Genomic DNA, 23,237 nt, shown 5'->3' with positions numbered 1-23,237 from the left:
GGTGTACATTAGTGCACTTGGCACCAGGACACCCTAGGTCGGAGGTCGATGATCGACTTTGTAGTCGTTTCTTCTGATCTTCGGCCATATGTCTTGGACACTCGGGTGAAGAGAGGGGCTGAGCTGTCAACTGATCACCACCTGGTGGTGAGTTGGATTCGATGGCGGGGGAAAAAGCTGGACAGACCTGGCAGGCCCAAACACATAGTGAGGGTCTGTTGGGAATGTTTGGCGGAGGCCCCTGTCAGAGAGGTCTTCAACTCCCACCTCCGACAGAGCTTCAACCAGGTCCCGAGGGAGGTGGGGGACATCGAGTCTGAATGGACTATGTTCCGCGCCTCCATTGTCGGGGCGGCGGTTCGGAGCTGCGGCCATAAAGTCTCCGGCGCCTGTCGCGGTGGCAATCCCCGAACACGGTGGTGGACACCGGAAGTAAGGGATGCCGTCAAGCTGAAGAAGGAGTTCTATTGGGCCTGGCTGGCTCATGGGACTCCTGAAGCAGCTGACGGGTACCGACGGGCCAAACGGAGCGCGGCTCTGGCAGTCGCCGCGGCAAAAACTCGGGCTTGGGAGGAGTTCGGTGAGGCCATGGAGGAAGACTTTCGGTCGGCCTCAAAGAGATTCTGGCAAACCGTCCGGCAACTCAGTGGGGGGAAGCGGTGTTCCACGAACACTGTTTACAGTGGAAGTGGTGCGCTGCTGACCTCAGCTGAGGATGTCCTCGGGCGGTGGAAGGAGTACTTTGAGGATCTCCTCAATCCCTCTGACACGCCTTCCGTAGAGGAAGCTGAGACTGGGGACTCGGAGGGGGACTCGTCCATTACCCTGGCTGAAGTTGCTGAGGTAGTCAAAAAACTCCTCGGTGGCAAGGCTCCGGGGGTGGATGAGATCCGCCCCGAGTTTCTCAAGTCTCTGGATGTTGTGGGGCTGTCTTGGCTTACACGCCTCTGCAGCATCGCGTGGAGTTCGGGGACGGTGCCTCTGGACTGGCAGACCGGGGTGGTGGTCCCTCTTTTTAAGAAGGGGGACCGGAGATTGTGTTCCAACTACAGGGGGATCACACTCCTTAGCCTCCCTGGGAAAGTCTATGCCAGGGTACTGGAAAGGAGAATCCGACCGATAGTCGAACCTCGAATTCAGGAGGAGCAATGCGGTTTTTGCCCTGGCCGTGGAACACTGGACCAGCTCTATACCCTCACTAGGGTGCTGGAGGGTTCGTGGGAGTTTGCCCAACCAGCCCATATGTGTTTTGTGGACCTGGAGAAGGCATTCGACCGTGTCCCTCGTGGCATCCTATGGGGGGTACTTCGGGATTATGGGGTTCGGGGCTCGTTGCTACGGGCTGTTCGTTCCCTGTATGACCAGAGCAGGAGCTTGGTTCGCATTGCCGGCAGTAAGTCAGACCTGTTCCCGGTGCATGTTGGACTCCGCCAGGGCTGCCCTTTGTCACCGATTCTGTTCATTATCTTCATGGACAGAATTTCTAGGCGCAGCCAGGGAACGGAGGGTGTCTGTTTTGGTGGCCGCGAGATCTCGTCTCTGCTTTTTGCGGACTATGCGGTCCTATTGGCTTCATCAAGTCAAGACTTGCAGCGTGCACTGGGGAGGTTTGCAGCCGAGTGCGAAGCGGCGAGGATGAGAATCAGCACCTCCAAATCCGAGGCCATGGTTCTCAGTCGGAAAAAGGTGGATTGCCCCCTCCGGGTTAGGGGGGAGTTGCTCCCTCAAGTGGAGGAGTTTAAGTATCTCGGGGTCTTGTTCACAAGTGAGGGAAAAATGGAGCGGCAGGTTGACAGACGGATCGGTGCGGCATCCGCAGTAATGCGGTCATTGTACCGTCTGTTGTGGTGAAGAAGGAACTGAGTCGTAAGGCAAAGCTCTCAATTTACCGGTCGATCTACATTCCTGCCCTCACCTATGGTCATGAACTCTGGATCATGACCGAAAGAATGAGATCGCGGATACAAGCGGCAGAAATGAGTTTCCTCCGCAGAGTGGCTGGGTGCACCCTTAGGGATAGGGTGAGGAGCTCAGTCACCCGGGAGGAGCTCGGAGTAGAGCCGCTGCTCCTCCGCATCGAGAGGAGCCAGTTGAGGTGGCTCGGGCATCTGTTCCGGATGCCTCCCGGACGCCTCCCTGGGGAGGTGTTCCGGGCTTGTCCCACTGGGAGGAGGCCTTGGGGCAGACCCAGGACACGTTGGAGAGACTATGTCTCCCAGCTGGCCTGGGAACGCCTTGGGGTTCCCCCAGAGGAACTGGAGGAGGTGTGCGGGGAGAGGGAGGTCTGGAGGACTCTGCTCGGACTGCTGCCCCTGCGACCCGGCCCCGGATAGAAGCAGAGGAAGATGGATGGATGGCTTTGTAAACCCTTGAAAAATCACTTGCAGGTACCTTTCTCACCGTCTCAGTTACAGTGGGAATAATAGTGTCTACCTTCCACATTAAACCTACGCCCCCTCTTTGTAGCACTCCTTTAAATATTTCAAACACAAAAAATTATTAATTTTGGGAGTAGGACAAGAATTCAATTTAGAGATCCCTCTGCATGCCATATGGAATAATTATCTACTGAGAGAAACATATCAGTATTTAAACTGCAAGTGAAAATGAAGCTTCTGAAAGAGGAAAGCTGAAGGCACACCGATCAGGGACTTACACCTTTAGCTGAAGCCAATGTTGCCGTGCTGGGTTTCGCAGTCTTTCCCAGGAGCTTCACCAGAGTCACTTCTGCAAAATTACACTCTCATCTACACTGATCTGACACATTCATCCAAAGTGATATACAATTAGAACTTTTTACACAAAGCTACTTTTGGTGATTTACCACTTACACAGCAGGGTAATTCTTACTGCATAACTTCAGGGTAAGTATCCAGGGTGCTACTACTACTAGAGCAGTTTAGCAAATTCAGACACTGGTCCTTCACATATAAGGTAACATATCTATTCTAATTACTGCACTACCTCCTGCTCCACTGACCCTTAGACATACTTACATACCCATAAACACTTGCCAGTTTGGAGGAATGGGCATTAGGTGGTGTAGTGATAAAGGAAGTAAACTTTCAACTCACTGGGTTTGGGTTTAGACCAGGGAGGACTCTGCTTTTCACCCTTTACTATAAACAGTAAACATGAAATTCTCTGCTGAGACACCCAACTGTAAATGGGTGTACCGAGTTGCTTTTTGACTAATGAATGTGCCAAATAACTATGTAAAGTAATGTAATGGACCAAGTCATAACCATAATGTGGGATGGTGTTGAAAAATTAAAAAAAAAAAAAAACAAGAAATAAATCAGAAAATTAACATCAGGCACTCCTAATCGTTCCCATTTGTGTGCTTACTGTCAGCAAGTCAATAACTACAGCCCTGTATGGAATCCCTGGAACACTGCTGCCCATGTTATCATGGTGGCAGCTTTATCTTGAGCAGTAGAGGGCATAGTGGTTAGAGGTGTCACCATTCCATTCAGAACATTATGGGCTCCTGCTCTAGTACCCTAAATCAAGGTACTTACCCTGAATTGACATAGTAAAAATTACCCAGCTATATAATGGGTAAATCACTGTAAAGATGATTATCTAACACTGTAAATTGCCTTGAATAAAGGTTAATAATGTGGGGTGGGGCATTTCTCACAGTGAGTTTGGCCTATAAACCACTGCTCCAGTTCCTCAGACACATGAACTTGAGGACCAATCTGCCCCTTGCCCTGTGACTACCCCCACGCAGCCTAGAATCGCATGATGCACTGTGGCACAGCATGACCTCCCTCATGAATCCATACTGGGAAGGTCACGCAGAGCAGGGGGACTCAGCTAATCCCATAAACAGAAAAACAGACACAGCTCCACATTCATCACCGTGCTGTCGAGCCAGCTTAACAGATACACATCTTTTTGTAACCAAGGATAGATGTGAGTGTTGTGAAATTCAGCGCGCACAGGGAAGGGAAAGGAAGGGAAGGGAAATTGAAACATTTGCAAAGAAGTAAAAAATGTTATTTGTCTGGAGAGCACTGTATTTTACCCTGGGGCTGACTGTGTGTTTCATCAGTAATACAAAGACATGCTCTGAAGAATGTCCAGTGCGATTACCCTCAAGACATCCCACTCTTCAGCATCACCCCTCCTCCGGGATCCTACAGCTACCCAAAACCAAAATTCATTTAAAACCCTAACTCAACACTTCCCCTCACTCTTAACTGTAACTGCTAATGCTAACTCCTGACTCTAATCCTGACTCCTAGCCCCTAACCTTCTCCTAGTGTGGCTCTAACCTTCCACCCATGTTCCTGTGCAGCCATCAGGTGGTGACAACATGGAACATGCTAAAGGCAGTGGTATCCAGTGTTTTCCAGGCTCATTATTTCTTTCCTGTCCAGCTTCCCCTGCCGTCCTTCCCCATTGGCCTTCTACCCAGGGTTCTAGGAGGTGTTTGGCCATGGCCATAGAGTAGAAAGCCTTTTACATCACTTCCTTTCCAAAGTGTGCATCTCATGCGTTCCCTCACAAGGTACTGTCATGGTCCTTGAGTGGAGACCTCAGTCCAAAATGCGCAGTTGCAATGAACAGTTTATTTCATCAGATGGGGCTTCAGATCACTATAAGTTTCAGTTATATTCAGCTTGTGTTTTGCGGTACTACCCTATTCCACATTGCAGAAGGGATTTATGCTTTAATTTCCCCTTCAGAATATATATATTCTGTATACACTTGGAGTTCAAGTTCATCATATGCTGTGAATACATGTTAAAAATGTTGTGGGAAATCTTCCTGTAGGTGGGGTCAGTATGTCGCATGGAAGAGCACTAAGCCAGAGTCATGTGTCCAGCCGTGGCTCAAGAGAGACAAATGCATGTAAACAGAAAAACAGCTGTTAACAGCCAACCGTCACTTAGGAGAGACCAGTGAGTTGCCAAGTGGGATGGAGAAGAGACAGGCGCTGTCTGTATGTAGAACATCCACAGCATCCATACACAGAGCAGACTGAGCATCCGTGGCCGTGGAAATATGCGCCAACGGAAATGGGCAGGATTATGTGGCCATTTATCCCCTTTTTTCCGCTAGTGCTGGAACCTAAATGTGTCTGGCAGGAAGGTGGATGCAGCTCTCACCACATACAAGTGCAGTGGGATTACAGCAGCCCCATGTTTCCCGGGGCTGTAATCTTGATGCATGCAGTGATTGTGCAAAGCCATTACTATAACAATCCACATCTTAGACACAGCCAAGGGATGATACCCCCTGCCCCCTGAACTGAGAGAAGCATATGTTAATAAGAAACAATAGCAAAGAAAATTAGAAATGGAATGCAATGTTCTAACTCCATTAAAAAAATGCTGCTGAGTTGAACTCAGTTAGAATCATTATTCATTATTTCCTGATGTTTTTCCTCTAATGTGACTTACAATAGGCCTATACTGATACAATAGTCTATGCATTAATAAATCTGGACAATTTTTAATGTATCATTTCAGGGTAAGCACATTAATCAAGGGAACTACATCAAGAGGTGGAATCTGAACCCAGGGTTTCTAATTACAAGGCAGCAGCTGTAACCACAATCACATCAGTTCAGTTCAATTCAATTTATTTTATAGAGAGCTCTTCTCACACAGTGACACAAAGAAACAAGTGCATCAGACAAGGAAACAAAGACACTACCAACTACACACACACAATGTTGACAATCACTTGTTCCAAGCAGGGTCACAGGAAACCAGTGTCTAACCTGTCAGAACAGAGCTCAAGGCTGCAAAGGGAGAGGACACACCCCGAATGGGACACCACTCCACCACAAAGCACCCCAAGCAGGACTTGAACCCCAGACCCACCCCACAGCAAGCCCGAACCGCACACACTGTGCCCCCATGCTCCCTGCTGCTACAGACTAGTGTAATACAAATGCATTTATAAAGCTAGGAGTATGTCTACTGGCCACGGAGAAAAGGAACAAAAACTCCCAGCTGAAAGCTGAGGGAGACAAAAACCTCTGGGGGTCCAAGTGCCAGTGCAAGTGCCTTCTGGGCATTCTAGATTAAATCAGACTTACATTTACATTTATTCATTTAGCAGATGCTTTTGTCCAAAGCAAGGTACATCTCAGCAAAAGTACAATTTATGCATTACATTGAGAGAAGGAGACATAGCTGCAGACATGAAAGTCTCAAGCAAACCTAGTTTGTTCCCTACCACTTGCTACACCAAGGTTCATCCCTCAAGTAGGTGCATAAAACAAATCCCGATACCGACACCAATTTTTTATTTTTTATTTTTTAATTAAATATTATAAGATACACAAATGAGCAGTACAATACCAGAGTAATGGCTGAATAAAGGTTGCATCTGGGGATGCTTCTGGAGTTACGATGTGTGAACAATTACACTATAGACGATCTGAAGAGATCTTGGGCAAAGTGGATCTGGAAAGGGGGGTTTTCAGACCCTTCTTGAAAACAAATAGAGTTTTCGCAGTACAGAGTGACAGGGGAAGGTCATTCCACCACAATTGACCCAGAACCGAGAACCTCCGAGCTTTGTCTTTCGTGCGTGGGACCACCAAGCGAGCAGAAGTAGATGAGCGAAGGGGCCTGGCTGGGGTGTACCGGTTGATCAAGTCCTGTAAATAGCCAGGAGCAGTTATATTGATGCACTTGTACACAGTAACCAGGGTTTTGAATTTTATACCAGCAGCTATAGGAAGCCAGACTTCTAAACAGATTACAGGTAGCAATGACATTGTTGCTGTATGGTAGCTTAATTTCCCAGTTCAGCAAGGTACGTCTCATCCATCATGGCAGTTGGTCATCATTTTTAGTCAGCATGGAGTGCTTCTGTAATAGCTGGCCAGCCTCCTCAGGTCTTATTGTAGGGAGGCAATGCTCAAAAAGAAGAAATTGTTAGTAATTTATAACTTAAAGAAATAAGATTTATACGTTTTGACACAGAGGTGGGAAAAACTGAAACGCATACATTATCTGAACCGCTTGTCCCATTCAGGGGTCACAGCCTAACCTGGCAACTCAGGGCATAAGGCTGGAGGGGGAGGGGATACACCCAGGACAGGACACCAGTCCATCGCAAGGCACCCTAAGCAGGACTCGAACCCCAGACCCACAGGAGAGCAGGACCTGGTCCAACCCACTGCGCCACCGCACCCCCCTAACTGAAACACAGTCAAGTGGAATTAAATTTCGCAGTGATATGCCCAAGTGAACATGTAAGTCTTTAGTCTGGATTTAGAGACTGAGATGGAGGATTTCTGACAGTAACTGATAGACTATTACACAGTTTAGGTGCTATACAGCTAAAGGCACACCCTCCCACTGAGGTCTTATTGATTACAGGTACTTTAAGATAACCTGCATCCAATGAACAAAGATATTGTCTTGGAATGTAGGAATCAATAATCTCACAAAGGTAAGCCAAAGCAGTGCCATGTACTGCCTTTTAGGTCAAAAGTAGGATTTTGTAATCAGCTCTAAATGTAGCCGGGAGTCAATGCAGCGATTTCAGTACCAGTGCTATATGGTCATACTTCGTAGCTCTAGCATTCTGTACCAACTGTAGCCTGGAAACAGTCTGGAATGGACAACCCAATAGCAAAGCATTGCAATAGTCCAGCCTCTTTGAAACAAAAGCATGAACCAGTTTCTCAGCATTCTGCCTACATACGAATCGCCTTAATTTAGCTATGTTTCTCAGCTGAAAGAAGCATGACTTAGTCAAAGCATTTACATAAGACAAAAGTGACAGATTTCCATCCAACAAGACACCCAAATCCTTAACACAATCTGTATGCTTGAAGCTTATACCATTTGTGGTAAAGATTGGTGTGATTGTGTCAAGAGTTTTGGCATCACCACCTACCACAAGCACCTCTGTTTTGTTGGCATTTAGAGATAAAAAAAATTTTTACTCATCCATACTTTTATATTAGTAAAACAATTAACTAAAGACACCACATGTGACGGGTCATCAGGCTTGAACAAAACATACAGCTGTGTGTCATCAGCATATGAATGGAAACTTACATTGTGTTTATGAATGATGTCACCCAGTGGTAACATATTGAGAACAGCAATGGACCCAGCACAGAGCCTTGTGGCACACCATATCAAACCATCGCTGACATGGATGGGGTTCCAAGGTGAGGTTCCAGTTCCAAGGAGTGATTACCTGAAAACCCTCAGTCACTCCCAGAATTGACTGAGCACTACTCATTTAGCTTACTGCAACAGTTTGGTGTTACACATGGAAGTTACATATTTTCAAAAGTACAAACATTCTCCTATTTATATTTTTTTAAATTTAATTTTCTTCACTTGTCTTTTTTCTTAAATTTCAGTTTGCATTAGAGCAAAAGTGACCTGTGTTAGTCTTTCAAGCTAATAGATGGCAGTAAAGAGACAATGGAAATAGGTGTGGAGGGGTGTACTAATTCCTAACTAATTCAAAGTTAATAAAAATATTAAATCAGAAAGCCTTCAAAAGTATTAATTATTTAATACTAATATTTTTACAGAACCAAACCCATAAATAACATGAGGGATGTCTGTGTTATTCATCTTCTGTTAAGCATAACTTTGTGACTTTGGAGATATAAGACAATGAATTATGAAGAAATTATTCCCATCTGCATTCATAATTTGATGCGAATTTTTTCCTCCTTCATCACAGAAGCTGACAAATGCCTGCCAGAACCAGAGGCCATAAAACACCAGCATTGTTCTTGCTCCCAATGATATAGTTACAAAAACAGATGCAGGAATCCAGGCAAAAGCACTGAATTAGATTAGAGCTGCCATTTTTGATCAGATTGACAAGAAAAGCTTGTATTTCCACGAGAATTACTACCATGTTTAATTCACGTTGGCCTTGTATGGACATTTTTGCTGGTCTATCACCTCTGGACCTTTCATTGTTGCTCAGAAAAGCACAGACAAATATTTTTAAGGTATTCATCCCATTTAAAGCCAAACACCTGCTGGCTTCTTCCACTGTATATACGACATTCATTTAAACCCAGCATGAACAAATTAGACTATAGCTTATTTTAAATAGAATATATAAATATTATATTTTCAAAGTGACTCACAGACAGGAGGTTGACAATATTTGTGGTTTATGCCAGGGCATTTTTCTTTCATTTTAGAGCAAGAGCCTGGCTCACTGATTAAAATTAAAATGCTTTTAGATCTAGTCTTGATAACTGTGTTTGATCACTTTCACAGATTTCTTTCCTCTTGATATTTATTCCTACAGGATTTATACTGATAAAAAGAGGCAGAGTGGGTACAGTTGGAACCTGTGTGTCTGAGTTGACGGTGTATGAAAAAATGTATTCTTCCTCCCTCCAACATTGCTGGACAAGGAAATGTAAACAGAGTGAATGAAGATATTTGCTCTGAGCTGAGGACTTATCAGTTTAGGAGATATTATAAACATGGGGAACATGAGATCATTACCACTATTTAGATTTCAGTAATGCATAAATCCATCGGGCACAAGATGTATACTGTATTGCAGACGCTTCAAATAAACACCGCTTGACCGATGACTGTAGGTTGTGAACAGATGTTTGGGGTCATCAGGATTCTGTGCCACCTAACAGATGGCCAGTGTGCCACTGCAGACTGGGAATGTCAGCGTGATGTGATAATGGAATGAAAAAGAGCATGGAAGTGATAGAAAACATGGCCAACAGAGTTTGTGTGATTATTTGTGACAGTCCTGTTAGACCTGATAGACAGGATTTGAAAAAGCATGAATGTGCATCATTATGTTCTGCAGAAAATGTGATTTCAAACCACTGAATTTACATGGTCTGTGAATGTACAATACAGTACAATACAGTAGAGTGCTGTGCTCTGGGTTCGGATGGGTCGAAATAGGAGGCATGGACAGCATTCATTATAAACATTTATTGGAACACCAGCACACAGCGAGAGGTCTAGGTGTGAACACAAGGAAATATTGCTCTCAGTCCGTGGACCCCTTTTCCTCAAGGACCTGCACCTCAAGCCAGGCTTCCCAGCCTGCTTAGCACCTCGCTGACTTCCCTTTTCTTTCATATTGGCCAACAGACACTCACCCTCTTATATTCCCCGTGAGCCCCCACAGCGGTGGAACACTTAATTCACATTTTTACCTACAGTTCTCAACCACTGTATTTACAATAAACCCTTTTTCCCACTCAAACATGACACTCCCCAGTAATGCAGGTCGTTACAGTACAATACAACAAATTCTTTTATAGCGGTCTATCCTGAAGTCAGACTCGTATTGCTTTTACAAGTCACTGTTAAAACCAATGTCAAACCAAAGACAAATATCAACTGACTGACAAACACAGATTTAAAAGGATTAGATACGTTAGTAAATATATGAAATATAGTTACCACTGATGTTTTTTAATGTGAAAGACTAATGATTTTCCCATTTACACCAGTATCAATTTTTAATGCCATGAAACTGGGTTAATTACACTGTAGATCTGATACAATGCTGCTTGGTATGAAGGAACCATTCATAACTTGGTCAAAAGTTGGACTCCCTTAGCTGTCACTGCATGTAATTATAAATGGGTAAAGGGGATATTACTCATGCTTGCTTGTAATGTGGTCCCATACAGTATCTAGACAACAACAAACAATTTTTATTGGGACTACAGCATGTTTTGAAAAATATACAAAAGAAATAAGTATGCCAGTATCTGATCCCACAATCTTGTGGTCACAAGCCTGTGTGCTTGAAAATTCTGGAGTTCAGTCCTTTCTGTCCTTTTGCTTTGTTTTATTTACTGCAGTTGTAATTCCAGTGAAAGAGAATAAATGTATGGGGACAGCAGGTAACATAAACTCACTTTGAGATTTAAAGACACTGGTCAAATCCCTTCGCCTGCTGTAGTACCCTTAATCACCCTACTTACCCTGAGTCTGTCATGCCCCAGGCAGTACGCCCCTCCCCTGCACCTGTTGGCGATCATCAGTAGGCAATAAGAGGAGCAACTCGCTAGAGGACGGACTGTGGAACCTCCTTCGGACACCGCTCTCCCATTGCCCGTGCTCTGTCACTAGTATTGTTGTTTCCCCATAGTCTTGCTCCTGTTCCCTTGTACGTTGCCACTGGTTCTCCTGCTCTTGTCTTTCTGGTTTTTGAGTATTGTGACATTCCCTGGACAACGTCTGCACCTCGGCTGATCCTCGCTTGTAGCTTGACCATTTTCTCGTCTCGCCCCTCAATAAGAACTGCACCTGCACTTGAGTCCGGTCTCCCGTCCCGTCCTTCGGAGCGATGACAGAATTGATCCAATCAAATTAACCCTTCTGTATAAATTATAGATCATGGTATGTAGCTTGGTGTACAAATGTCAAATTGTAATTCACTTTGGTGTAAAAGTATCTAAAAATGCATAAACAATAATGCATGTATAGCTAGAGAACTCAGCATTGCATAACTGTTTCTCTTGGCCTAAGGTTATCAAAGAGATATGTTCCATGTTGGCATTATTTACTTAGCAAATGCTTTTGTCCAAAGTGACTTACAGCAGATATTGTGTAGTGTTACTAGCCCACACACCTTATTCACCACAGTGACTACATTGCTAGATACACTACTTACAAGGGTTACTCATCCATGCATCACTGAAACACACTCACTCCATGACACTCACACACTATGGGGGAACCTGAACAGCATGCCTTTGGACTGTGGGAGGAAACTGGAGTACCAGGAGGAAACCCACGCAGACACAGGGAGAACATGCAAACTCCACACAGACTGAGCAGGGATAGAGCCCACATTCTCTTACACCACCTAGGTGCTGTGAGACAGCAGCACTACTCGCTGTGCCGCCCAATTATCTATGTATTTTATTGCTGAGCTCATTCTTCTTTTGCAATTATATTGTCTGTTTCAGAAATAAAGTACATTCAATGCAAGACACTATCACTAATGTAAAAACCAATCAGCACAGGTGTTAAGTATGACCCCGAAGGGCACACACCCATTAGCCATCTTAACAACATGTCGTATTATCTGAGACAGGAATGGGAAGAATTTATTTTATCTTCAGTTACTTGGTCTAAACTCCTGACGCATTTATTACTACCATTTGCATGGATCATCTCCAGTGTGGGAGATGTTATAAGAGTTGTTTTTCCCCAGGTAAACGTGCCAGCACCTGTTCCAGAGTGTAGGCTCAGCCAGGGTGGAGACATGAGGGGTTTTGAAAAGCGGAATTACGTCATCACTGGAAATGTGGGAGAGAAGAGGCTTGTAGCCTCAGTTGTAAACAAGAGGACAAATCACAGATCAAGTTAATTTTTTCCAGCAAGAAACTAACAAATGAAAGTTATTCAAAGTGACCGCATACAGACTTCTCCATGTATATGGATTCAATATTTTTAAGAAACAGCAAGCTGAATAGTAGAATGAATCGTAAGTGTCTGCAGAAAAGCATGTGGGTATCCATTTATTTTGAAGAAATGTTTTGTAATATCTTCAGAGGTTATGATTTCACATGAAAAGGTTAGAGTAATCCTTCTTTGCCTCCTTTACAACAGGAAGACCTGTTGGAAATAGTTTTCTAGGAATCCAAAATAATCTTTTTTTTCACTAGAGATCTTCGACACCCGAAGCTGAAAGAGAAATAACACAGATTGCTCATAATGAAGCAGTGAACCATTGCCATTTTCTATAAGTCACCCAAAATACATGTTACTATGTATCATGTTAATGATACATCAATTTACCAATATTGCGTTACTGTTACTATGGCAGAATTGTAGAACAGCTATTTCTCTGCAGTGAAAAAGGGAGTTTTAAAGAGAAAAGGAAGCTTTCACAAAGCCTAAGGGTCTCTAAAAGTTCAGTATATCCCTACATTAGTTGTGCATGGGTTTGGTGATTAGGATTTCCTGACCTTGCCTTGGCCTTTGTTTGTGGAGCGGCAGGTTGTGTAGTGATCACAGCACCTAGTCTTGGGATCTTGCGTTAGTAGGTTCAAACCCAGGCTCTTGTTGTAATACCCTTGAGCAATTTACCTACTCCAAATTGCTCCAGGAGAAATTACTGAGCTGTACAAATGGTTCTAATGAATGAGCTGAATAAACATAAATGTTTACTAATTCAAAGATGTAGTTGTTTTTTGCTTGATAAACAGGAAATCCTAAAAATACATGAAATACTTCCATCAGTAGGTTGAGTTCCCATGGACTGAAGCTTGTTACCTACAGGAATAAGATTAAATGCTGCTCAACTTCAGTACAGACAACGATCATGGTAGATACAACTGAGGTTTGGTGTAGGCAAATTTGACATAAGACACAACAGTAACTGGATTTCATGGAATGAGTAGACTGTCAAAATGCACAAACACTACATACGAGCCGTAAACATTGTAGAAGTGAATTCAGTTCAGGCAGTCCCAGTTTTCTATTCTCTTTGGGTGTTCTTTACTGTCACTAGGTAAACACAGTTCGCTTTTGTTCTGTTACAGAAATTGTACCATACAGACAAGTGAGGGAAATCATATTGAAATTTGTAACTCACCATTCATAATATGAGGAGCCAGTGTGGTCTGACAAGGGCATGGCTACAAAAAGTGTGCTGTGACCTGACAGGTTAAAATATCTGTGTTAATCAGTACTGTAGCACAAGTTATGGACATATGTGAAAATGTATGTTATCAGCCAATGTAGTTCAGCAGTCACAAGATGTTGTCTGCAGGTCAGAACAAAATGGTCTAGAAAAGGACAATATCCAGTCTGATACTCTCTTTTTTCAATCACTCCCAAAGGTAAAGGATTATGGGAAGTGCTTTAATTGCAATTATAAATTAATCAAGTTTTGTAAAAAAGCTGAAAAAACATCGTAAACTCAGAACTTGGGTTCATTTTGGTTCATCTGTTTTTATACTGGAAGGAAGTGATTACGTGTGTGTGTGTGTGTGAGATGGGAGGCCTTTTGAAAAAAAGAAACGTCAAATGTTTTGATAATAATCAGCCTGAAAATGGCTAAGGAATATAAATAGCGTTTATGTAACCTTTAAAAAAAATACACAGTGCCAAAATCAAACATAGCATAACTACAGCTAACCAGCACCTCTTTGATAGAACACCTAGAACTCTTCCATACACCCACGCAGCCGATAATCAGAACTACATCTACATATTAAGAATCCCTAACAAACAGATGACAATGATGAAATTCCAGCCACACAGGCCTTCACAATTTGCTAAAATGACACAAGCTTGCAGTGTGTGTTGATCATTTATAGTGAAATGCAAGAGAGTATTATATTAGATAGTGACTATAAATTCAACTCAGAAAGACAGCTATGGACACAAGGACTGTGTAAACACACACAAACACACACACACACACACACACACACACACACTGTCTGAACTGCTTGTCCCATACAGGGATGTGGAGCCCAGCCTGGCAACACAGGGCGCAAGGCTGAAGGGGACACACCCAGGACGGGATGCCAGTCTGTCACAAGGCACCCCAAGCGGGACTCGAACCCCAGACCCAACAGAGAGCAGGACCTGGTCCATCCCACTGCACCACCACACCCCCCTGTGTAAACACTACACTGTAATATTATTGTTAACCATTATTAATCTGATGCTTTTGTTCAAGATGACTTACAATGTTACTTTTTCATGTTAACCTAGTTAGGATGATGTACTCATTTATATAGAGGCTATTTTTAACTGTATTAATTCAGGTAAGTACTTCAGTTATGGGTACTACAGCAGAAGCAGAGACTTGAACTTGAAGCCTTCTAATTGCAAGGTGAGAGATCTAGTTACTATGTCACATTCTGCTCCATGGGCTGAAGAAACAGTGACAGTATAAAGTTGCATCTGGACAGCAGGTAACGTGATGGTAAGAAACATCACCTTGAACTCTAAAGACCCAGTCTTAAATCCCACTTCCTGCTGTTGTACCCTTGATCAAGTAACTAACCCTGAATTGATATAGTTAAAGTGACCCTGGTCTATAGAATATTTAATTAAATAAAGGAATGCAAATATGATTCTAACAATTGTTAGAATTTGAGGGTAACCATTTTGTATAGATTATCTACCTGCCAAGGTCTACAACTGCTTGTCCTCAGCAAGCCAGAACCTACCCAGCAACACAGCATGCAAGAACACACTCAGGATGGGATGCCAGTCCATCACAAGGCACCCCAAGCAGGGCTTGAACCCCAGACCCGCCACACAGGAGACACTGGCCAAACCCACCACACCACCTTCTGTATAGGTTAATATAATTGAATTATTATCTGTATTATCTTTGAATTGCTAGGATGGGACTTCCGGACAACCAGGATTACTGTTCTCAGTTTCAATTGCTCCAGTAAAAAAAAACTGTAAGAAGTAGTTATAAAATTATCTTCAGATTAATGTGGGCTACAGCGTAAACTTGTTTTCTATACATTTTTTATACTTTTTTATGAAAATGAATCTAGGAATTCAGAAAAAGAACTGAGAAGGCGAATTTCTCTTGGGCAGTTGCTGGTTCACATCCCAGGAAGAAGAATGCTACTAAGCAGCCAGCTGTAGGAAGGATAGCTAAAGTGTCCATGGGTCTGCTGAGCAAGAGGGTAATTCGAGCAGGATAACGGGTACAGCACCTCTGTCTCTGCGGCAATGGAAGAAGACATATACAGTAAAAGCCCTGATCTGGGAGCAGGTAAAAGAAAGATATTGAGATGGAAACTGGTCAGCTACATGGATTACCAAGGGAGTCCTGGGAGTTAGTTTCTAAGACACTCATATCTCCAGAAAATACCACAGGTCTGGCAGCCTTCTGGCACGCAGGGCCATTTCAGAGCAGAATTCGAATTCCCGATGCTCAGAAGCGTGAGAAGAAATAGCGGCTGTAGATGTGGGATGAAGGCAGGAGACACACATGTCTGACACCATCTCCTCTGCCAGTGAAATTAGTCACAGCAGCCTGTTCTGTTCAGAAGGAACACGTAAATACTTCCTCTCAGCGGGCAAAACGGGACACCCAGAACATGTAATCACAGATACCCACAATCCCATGCTATTTCAGAGCTGGCATTCACACATATAGTGCTTTTTTCAGCAAAAGATGGAACCTTCAGCTGTAGTTGGGATTGCAGTGAATGATCCACCTACAGTATATTCTGACCTCTGACCTGTGCATCAACTGTGTTCTCCATTTTTTTTTTATATTTTAATTTAAAAAAGAACAGAAATGGGTCACAAAAGCAAAGAGAATCAGTAAACCAAAAAACTGCAAATACACCCTCCCTCATGTTACATGGTCCTGTGCAATGAATTTTTTTTTTTTCCAACAAGCATGTTATTCAGTAGAACGTGATAAATTTACATCCAAAGCAGGTATTTTACTCACTACCTATTGTGTTTTTCAGTCTGTGAGGCATACTGATTCTATTTTACATTTACATTTACTCATTTATTCATTTATTCATTTATTCTTCTTCCCTAACAACACTACTGTATACTTCCTGCTTTGTAGCGCACAGTATTTCCTGTGACATTACATGTGTCAACCAATCACAGCATTCATAATGGTAAATCTAATAACTGAAATAACAGATTCAACTTTTAGAGATAAAGTGTGTAAGATAATCGCATGTGTAGGATAATCTCCTTTTAGAGATTACTATGTAAATACTAATTTAACTATTTTAATAATAACGTCTTTTTACGATGTATTGTTTTGGTTTTACCATTATTAAATATAAAAATACAATTTATTTTGGTTAAATTTCAATTTTTGGTGACATTTTTTCTTCCTGGAACTGATTACATTTTTTCCCTATTCTTCCCCTCAGAAACAGAACTTCAGTTAACAGAGCGATTTCATGGAATAAATTAACCCCATTAGGTGAGGGACAGCCCTACACACACTTTAAAGTAAAGTAAGTAAGCACAGAACCAGGGCAAAGGATTACAGTATTTACTAGGTGTGGCATGCAGAATTAATAAGTTCCAGAAAAGTGACCAAATCTTCCAAGACTGATTAGATTTATGACGCAAGTCAAATTTTAACTTTTCTACTGGAGGAAAGCTGGCTCTCGAGTCAAACACACATTTGCAGAGGGTGCTTCTGGTGTGTACCATAACAATAAAATCCATGTTCTTGCCAAATATGTATGAATAAGCAACAAAATGTTCTCCACTTTAATACTTAAAGCGGGAGAGGGCAGCCATGACCTCCGGGAACACTGGCGTCTAAGTTCGACACCTTTCAGTTAATAATTGATTTACACTCTGTCTAAATAATGTCTTTAACTACCACTCTGAGGAAGAAAACCAAACAAAAAGCAGCTTCATCCTGCATGCCTTTGGGATCAGGGTTGGATAGCCCTCGATTGCCCCACATGTGCAGGCAACGTGACCAGGAGCAGACCCACATATTTACCCCAATGTGTGTCAAATTACAAAATGAAACCTGCTGTATTTGTTCATACCATGAATGTGGAATCATTTATAATCTCCCCAGATGATATGTTCACTCATTACGCCATGTATACACAAAGGCATAACATTTATTTCAGCACAGCTGGATGTGGCACAGGTCTTCATTAATCAGCCACGCGAAGCCGATCACGTCCAGCAGCTCAGATGAAAAAGCAGAAGCCAGAGAGGGTGTGTTTTGCCAAAACAGAGACCAGCATTGACGTGCAAATCAACCGAACATGGCAGTGAAACAGACTAACCCTTTGGTTAATTCCAAGGAGTGGTCAAATACCATTTCTTAGCGCCCATTTTGTGGGAGATTCTGCTCCCTTGCAGAATTTTGATGCTGTCTGTCCCATATGAATAGGCAGTGATCCTAGGCGACAAAGAAGGTGACAAAAAGTCATTTTAGCTTTCCTTGACCACATTCATCTTTCCTCACTCATGATTCCTTTGTTTTCTCTTGTAAGAGCATGTATCTAATGTAGAAATGAAATATTATACAGTGAATGTATTTTTTTGAGATTCAGAGTTTGGGACAAAATGTGAGTTTTATTATAACTGAAACTTTTAAAACTGGAAGACTGATGATTGAAAATAATTTTTAGCAGTAATTTTTCAGTGTATTTTTTAATAATAAATGACAGATTAGAACAGGGTCACAACAACAGAACAGACAGAATGAGTACATAAAGAAGAGGAGAGTCCATGTAGATACAGGTAAATGCAGCAAAAAGGCAATATTTACAACATTTAGTTATAAAGCACTATCTGACAGGCAACAGGTGGCATAGTGGTTTGAACTACTGCTTTGTACTTGAAGGACCGAAATTTGAATCCCTTTTTAATTGTAGTATCCTTGATCAAGGTACATTGATAAAGGAAAAATTACCATGCTTTGTAAATGGGTAAATAGCTGCAAGCAGCGTATGTTGCTTTGGTGGAATGTGCCATTTAAGTAAATGTCAGTTCCAAAATGGTGACAAAATCTTCAGAAATTTCTAAGAATTATGATACAGGCTAAAACTTTATCAGCACTGTAAATACACACTGAAATATTCTTAGTATGTGTACTAAAGCTTTACATAGTAACTGTTCGTGATAAAAACAGCAACATTTATAATTATTGTTCCTTCCATCCGGTTAATCCAGTTTCAATAATTGCTTTGTCCTGAGCAAGATCGCGGTTATCCACAGGCTATCCCAGAAGCACTCGGCACAAGGCTGAGGCGGGACACACTGGATGCTAAGTCCTTTGCAGGGTAGCCACACACACCTAGAGTAACTCACCCATTCACAAATTAAGGGCAATTTAGCATTACCAGTCCACCTGAACTGCATCCACCATTATTATTATGTATCATTTGAAAAATGATTTATACTGAATGAGCCTCAGTGTTTGCCTGAGGGGTTTTGGCTATCACTGATGCCATTTAGTCATCATCTAACACAGCTATGATTACATATTGACTACTAGCTGAGTCTCACTGTGGCTCCGCATGATTTCATATCTAACTAGTAAGTATTGTGAAGTTATGTGTAAGATTAAAGTGTCACGTGTACCTTGTCCGTACCTGCCTCTCACCAAGGCGGCACAGGATAAATGGACTGGGATTCCTGCTTGTGGAACGTCACTTGAGTGACCACTACTCCCATGTGTCCAACGATTCTTGTCCTTTCAAAGTTCCTAATCTCCTGGCTACCAACCTTTGCTTCGTCTGGTTGTTTGCGTCCCTTGTCTGCTCCAAGAAACCCTGATCGCTCGTCACCTGACCCTCACCTGTCCCCGACTACTGCTCTTCGTCTTGCTCCTTGGCTTTGTCTGTTAATAAACAGAATCCGCGATTGGGTCCTACTCACCTTCACCCTGGCTTACGCTGTTCCGGCATGACATAAAGATTATTTAAAGCCTTCATTTAATTTTTTATTGCTTTTATGAAAAGCACAGGGTCACAGCAAGTCTTTATTATGTATGAATGAGAAGTGTTAACCAGGTTGACAGAAGCTGTGAATGAGGTCTTTGCTCCTTACAGCTGGAGCTTCATTCTTGTTTCACTGGCATTTCATTGTTTTACTTTGGTATTTGGCACTGAACCTACGCCTGCTGTCTGAATTAATAGCTTTCCGTGTGCGATTTTTTAGATAGCAGACGTTTAGCGCTGTCAGCCGCTGTAGTATGGAGGCCTGGTTTCTGTTCAGCTTATTGACTTCCTGTTGTGGGTTCAGGACCTGCTCTTTGTCTCTGCTGGAGACAGAGGAGTCCTATTACTGTCATCGCATGAGGCGTTTCAGAGCTATGATGTGTAAATATAGGCACTCCTGTGCTCTGTGACATTTCTGAGGAAGCGCATCTGTCGTTTAAAGTTTTTTAATGCGCACAAGTGTCAAAGTGTAAGCAAGTAACAAGTAAGGACCAAAAAGGTGTCATGTAACTGAAGCCAGAGAAGTTGTGTGGACCAAATGGAGAAATTAGAATGATTTTTGAGAGGAAGACAGTGGCTGTGGTTCAAAACATTTAAAAGTATAGCGACAGAAGACAGGAGAGTTGGACTACGCATGGTTTTAGAACTGACACTATTTCTACTGTTGCACAATGCAGTTGCGTTGTTCTAAAATGGGTATTAACGTCGCACACATTTTGTTTACAGTGTAAAATGGTTCTAAAGAGCCGTGGTCTTGCAATCTGAAGATCTCAGGTTTGAATCCAGTTTTTATTTTAGTGCCCTTGAACAAGGTGCGTACATTGAACTGATACAAAAAAATTGCCTTCTGTATAAATGGGTAAATCATTGTAACATTGGTTGCCCATTATTGTACATCATGTTGGACAAATGTATTTGCGAAAAAAAAATGCATAAATGAAACAATGAAACTGTGTCTTTATCAGCAAGGAGTGGTGACAGAACAGGTTTGTGACAGAGGGAGAAGTCCATCAATAATCCTTGGTTTGTAATTTTTTACTTCAGTTTTCCAGAAATTGCCTCTACTTTGTTCTGTTATTTTAGTTCCTGGTATTATTGTGTTTATAATCCATATATGTCCATGTTTTCTGTTTCTAACTGGTTAATTGCTTTAGTTGCTATGATGTCATAATCTGTCACATGTCCTCTGTGTAATGCATGTGAGTGTGTCTGTATTATGGCACGCAGCACCAATGGTTTGAATGGAGCAAAGAAGAACACACAGGGGGCATTCATCTCCCACCTTTCATTTGAACAGAAGCAAATAGAGAGTTAATGCTCTTGGTCCAAGAACTCCTTTTCTCCTGAAGCTACAACTCAAGTCAGCCTTCCCAGCCCGCTTAGTGCCCCCAGGCTCTCTGTCCACCCACTGGCAAACAGTCACCCCATTAGTTTCCCCATAAATTGCCTTAGTGGTTGAACCCTCTATTTACAATTTACCCACAATGCAACTATTTATAATAAGCAAATCGTCCTGCCTAAACACACAGTAACATGAGTCGTTACTGTATACACACACACACACACATTTTCAGAACCGCTTGTCCCATACAGGGTCGCGGGGAACCGGAGCCTACCCGGTAACACAGGGCGTAAGGCCGGAGGGGGAGGGGACACACCCAGGACGGGACGCCAGTCCGTCGCAAGGCACCCCAAGCGGGACTTGAACCCCAGACCCACCGGAGAACAGGACTGTGGGCCAACCCACTGCACCACTGCACCCCCCGTTACTGTATGTATATATATATATATATATATACAGTATATATACGCTGTATATATATATATATGTCCATCCATTGTCAACAGTTGCTTGTCCTGAGCGGGGTTGTGGCGAGCCAGAGCCTTACTCAGCAACACAGGGCGTAACCTCGTAGGGGGAAGGGACACACCCAGGACAAGACGCTAGTCCGTCACAAGGCACCCTCCAGGAGGACTCGAACCCCCAGACCCACCACACAGTGAGCACCTGCTGAACCTACCACACACACACACACACACACAGTATATATATATTTTTCTGCCAATTTACAGGTATGTTGAAGGCATTCTGAATTTTGTGCAAATTCAGTTCTTCACTGGTTCAAAGTTTGGGCACTGTCTCATTGTTTACAGTAGTTTCATAAATGACAACAAATATCACAGCTCTCCACCCACCAAGCTGAAAGTCATGCGTAGCAATAGGTCTTCAAAACCCATGAGAAATACAAAATGTATGAAAGGATACCATGACCTATATTTTTCAGAGCTAACTATAGGACAAGTTGCATGTCTGTGTGTGTCTATGTTTGCCAAGGGCACAGCAGGCATCTGGAGGTCATGTTTCTTCAGGCATTTCACCTGGTGTGTGTCCTCATGATGTAGCATTGCATTTATTTATTTAGCTGATGCTTTTCTCCAAGGCAACTTGCAACATTTGGTTTATACACTAGACGACCTGCATTGATTTATCCCTTTCTACAGCTGGGTAATTCTTACTGTATCAATTCAGGGTAAATATGTTGATCAAGGAGTCTCCTGCAGGATTTGCCCTTTCAGTGGAAGGCACTATTTCTAACCGCTTCATTAGCAGTGGCAGGAAGAGTTTTGGTCTGTTTCACAACAGACATGAAATATAATGCTTGATTTCTGCATCTCAGCCCAACAATTCTCTGCTGTATAATTGTTTCATTTATGTTTCTTTATTGTCAATAGCCACCTAAAAGAGAAAATATCAGAATGTTTATAAAGATGATAGCTGGTATCAGTGGGTTTTGTTCAGCCAGTTATGTAAAGACTCTGAACTCTGTAATAGGTCAGAATTATGTTTTTCTAGGGTCTGTTTCAGAAAATGACCAAATTCATCCTCTCTCTTGGACAGATACCTGGGTATCACACGACCCCTGACATATCCGGCCCGCCAAAATGGACAGCTGATGGCTAAGATGATCCTGGGTGTGTGGCTGGCATCAGCCTCCATCACCCTGCCACCCTTTTGTGGTTGGGCTAAGAATGTCAACACAGCCGAGGTTTGTCTCATCAGCCAGGACTTTGGCTACACTATCTACTCCACGGCCGTGGCCTTCTACATCCCCATGGCTGTCATGCTCATCATGTACTACAAGATCTTCCGAGCGGCTCGCAAAAGCGGCGCCAAGCATCAGTTCGCTGCTTTCCCCCTCCGGGAGGCTCCCGAAGTAGCAGAAGGTGCTCTCCAGGGTCCGAAGCCAGCAGCTGTGGCCGAGGAGTGTGCTGCACTGGGCCGCCTCCTGAGAAGTGAGCGCCACAACGTGTCCATATTTCGGCGGGAGCAGAAAGCAGCTACTACATTGGGCGTGATTGTGGGTGTCTTCTCCATCTGCTGGCTACCCTTCTTTGTGCTGACCACAGCACGGCCCTTCATTTGTGGAGTGGAGTGCAGCTGCGTGCCTGTGTGGCTGGAGCGGACGCTGCTGTGGCTCGGCTACGCCAACTCGCTCATGAACCCCTTCATCTACGCTTTCTTCAACCGTGACCTGAGGACCACGTACCGCGACCTGCTGCATTGCCGCTACCGCAACATCAACAGGCGCCTGTCCGCTGCAGGTGTACATGAAGCCCTCCGGGTGTAACGCTGTACAGCATGGATGAAAGATGCAGTGAGGTGATGGCAGGTCCACCAAAGAGAATGATGGGAACTATAATCCTGCAGCTCAAATACTAACCAAGCTGAGAGAGAGAACCTACTGGAGGTGGAAGATGCTGTGTTGGAGCTTTGGGGAGTACAATGAAGCAGGAAGATCACAAGAGTGAATCCCCTTTATATCAGGGTGTCCCT

General features: G+C 43.2%; 1 protein-coding gene across 1 annotated transcript in view; it reads left to right on the top strand.

Annotated features, from left to right (window-relative positions):
* The window catches only part of LOC108922612 (5-hydroxytryptamine receptor 7), a 34,028-nt gene extending 10,997 nt beyond the window's left edge, over positions 1–23,031 (top strand). Inside the window, exon 2 of the mRNA XM_018732836.1 lies at positions 22,302–23,031. Coding sequence (XP_018588352.1) covers positions 22,302–23,031 — 730 coding nt within the window. The remainder of the gene's footprint in view (positions 1–22,301) is intronic.
* The last annotated feature ends 206 nt before the right edge of the window (positions 23,032–23,237 follow it).

Source organism: Scleropages formosus, chromosome 6 (assembly GCF_900964775.1).
Source record: "Scleropages formosus chromosome 6, fSclFor1.1, whole genome shotgun sequence".
Taxonomy (NCBI): Eukaryota; Metazoa; Chordata; class Actinopteri; order Osteoglossiformes; family Osteoglossidae; genus Scleropages; species Scleropages formosus.
This window is presented reverse-complemented; position numbering and strand designations above follow the sequence as displayed.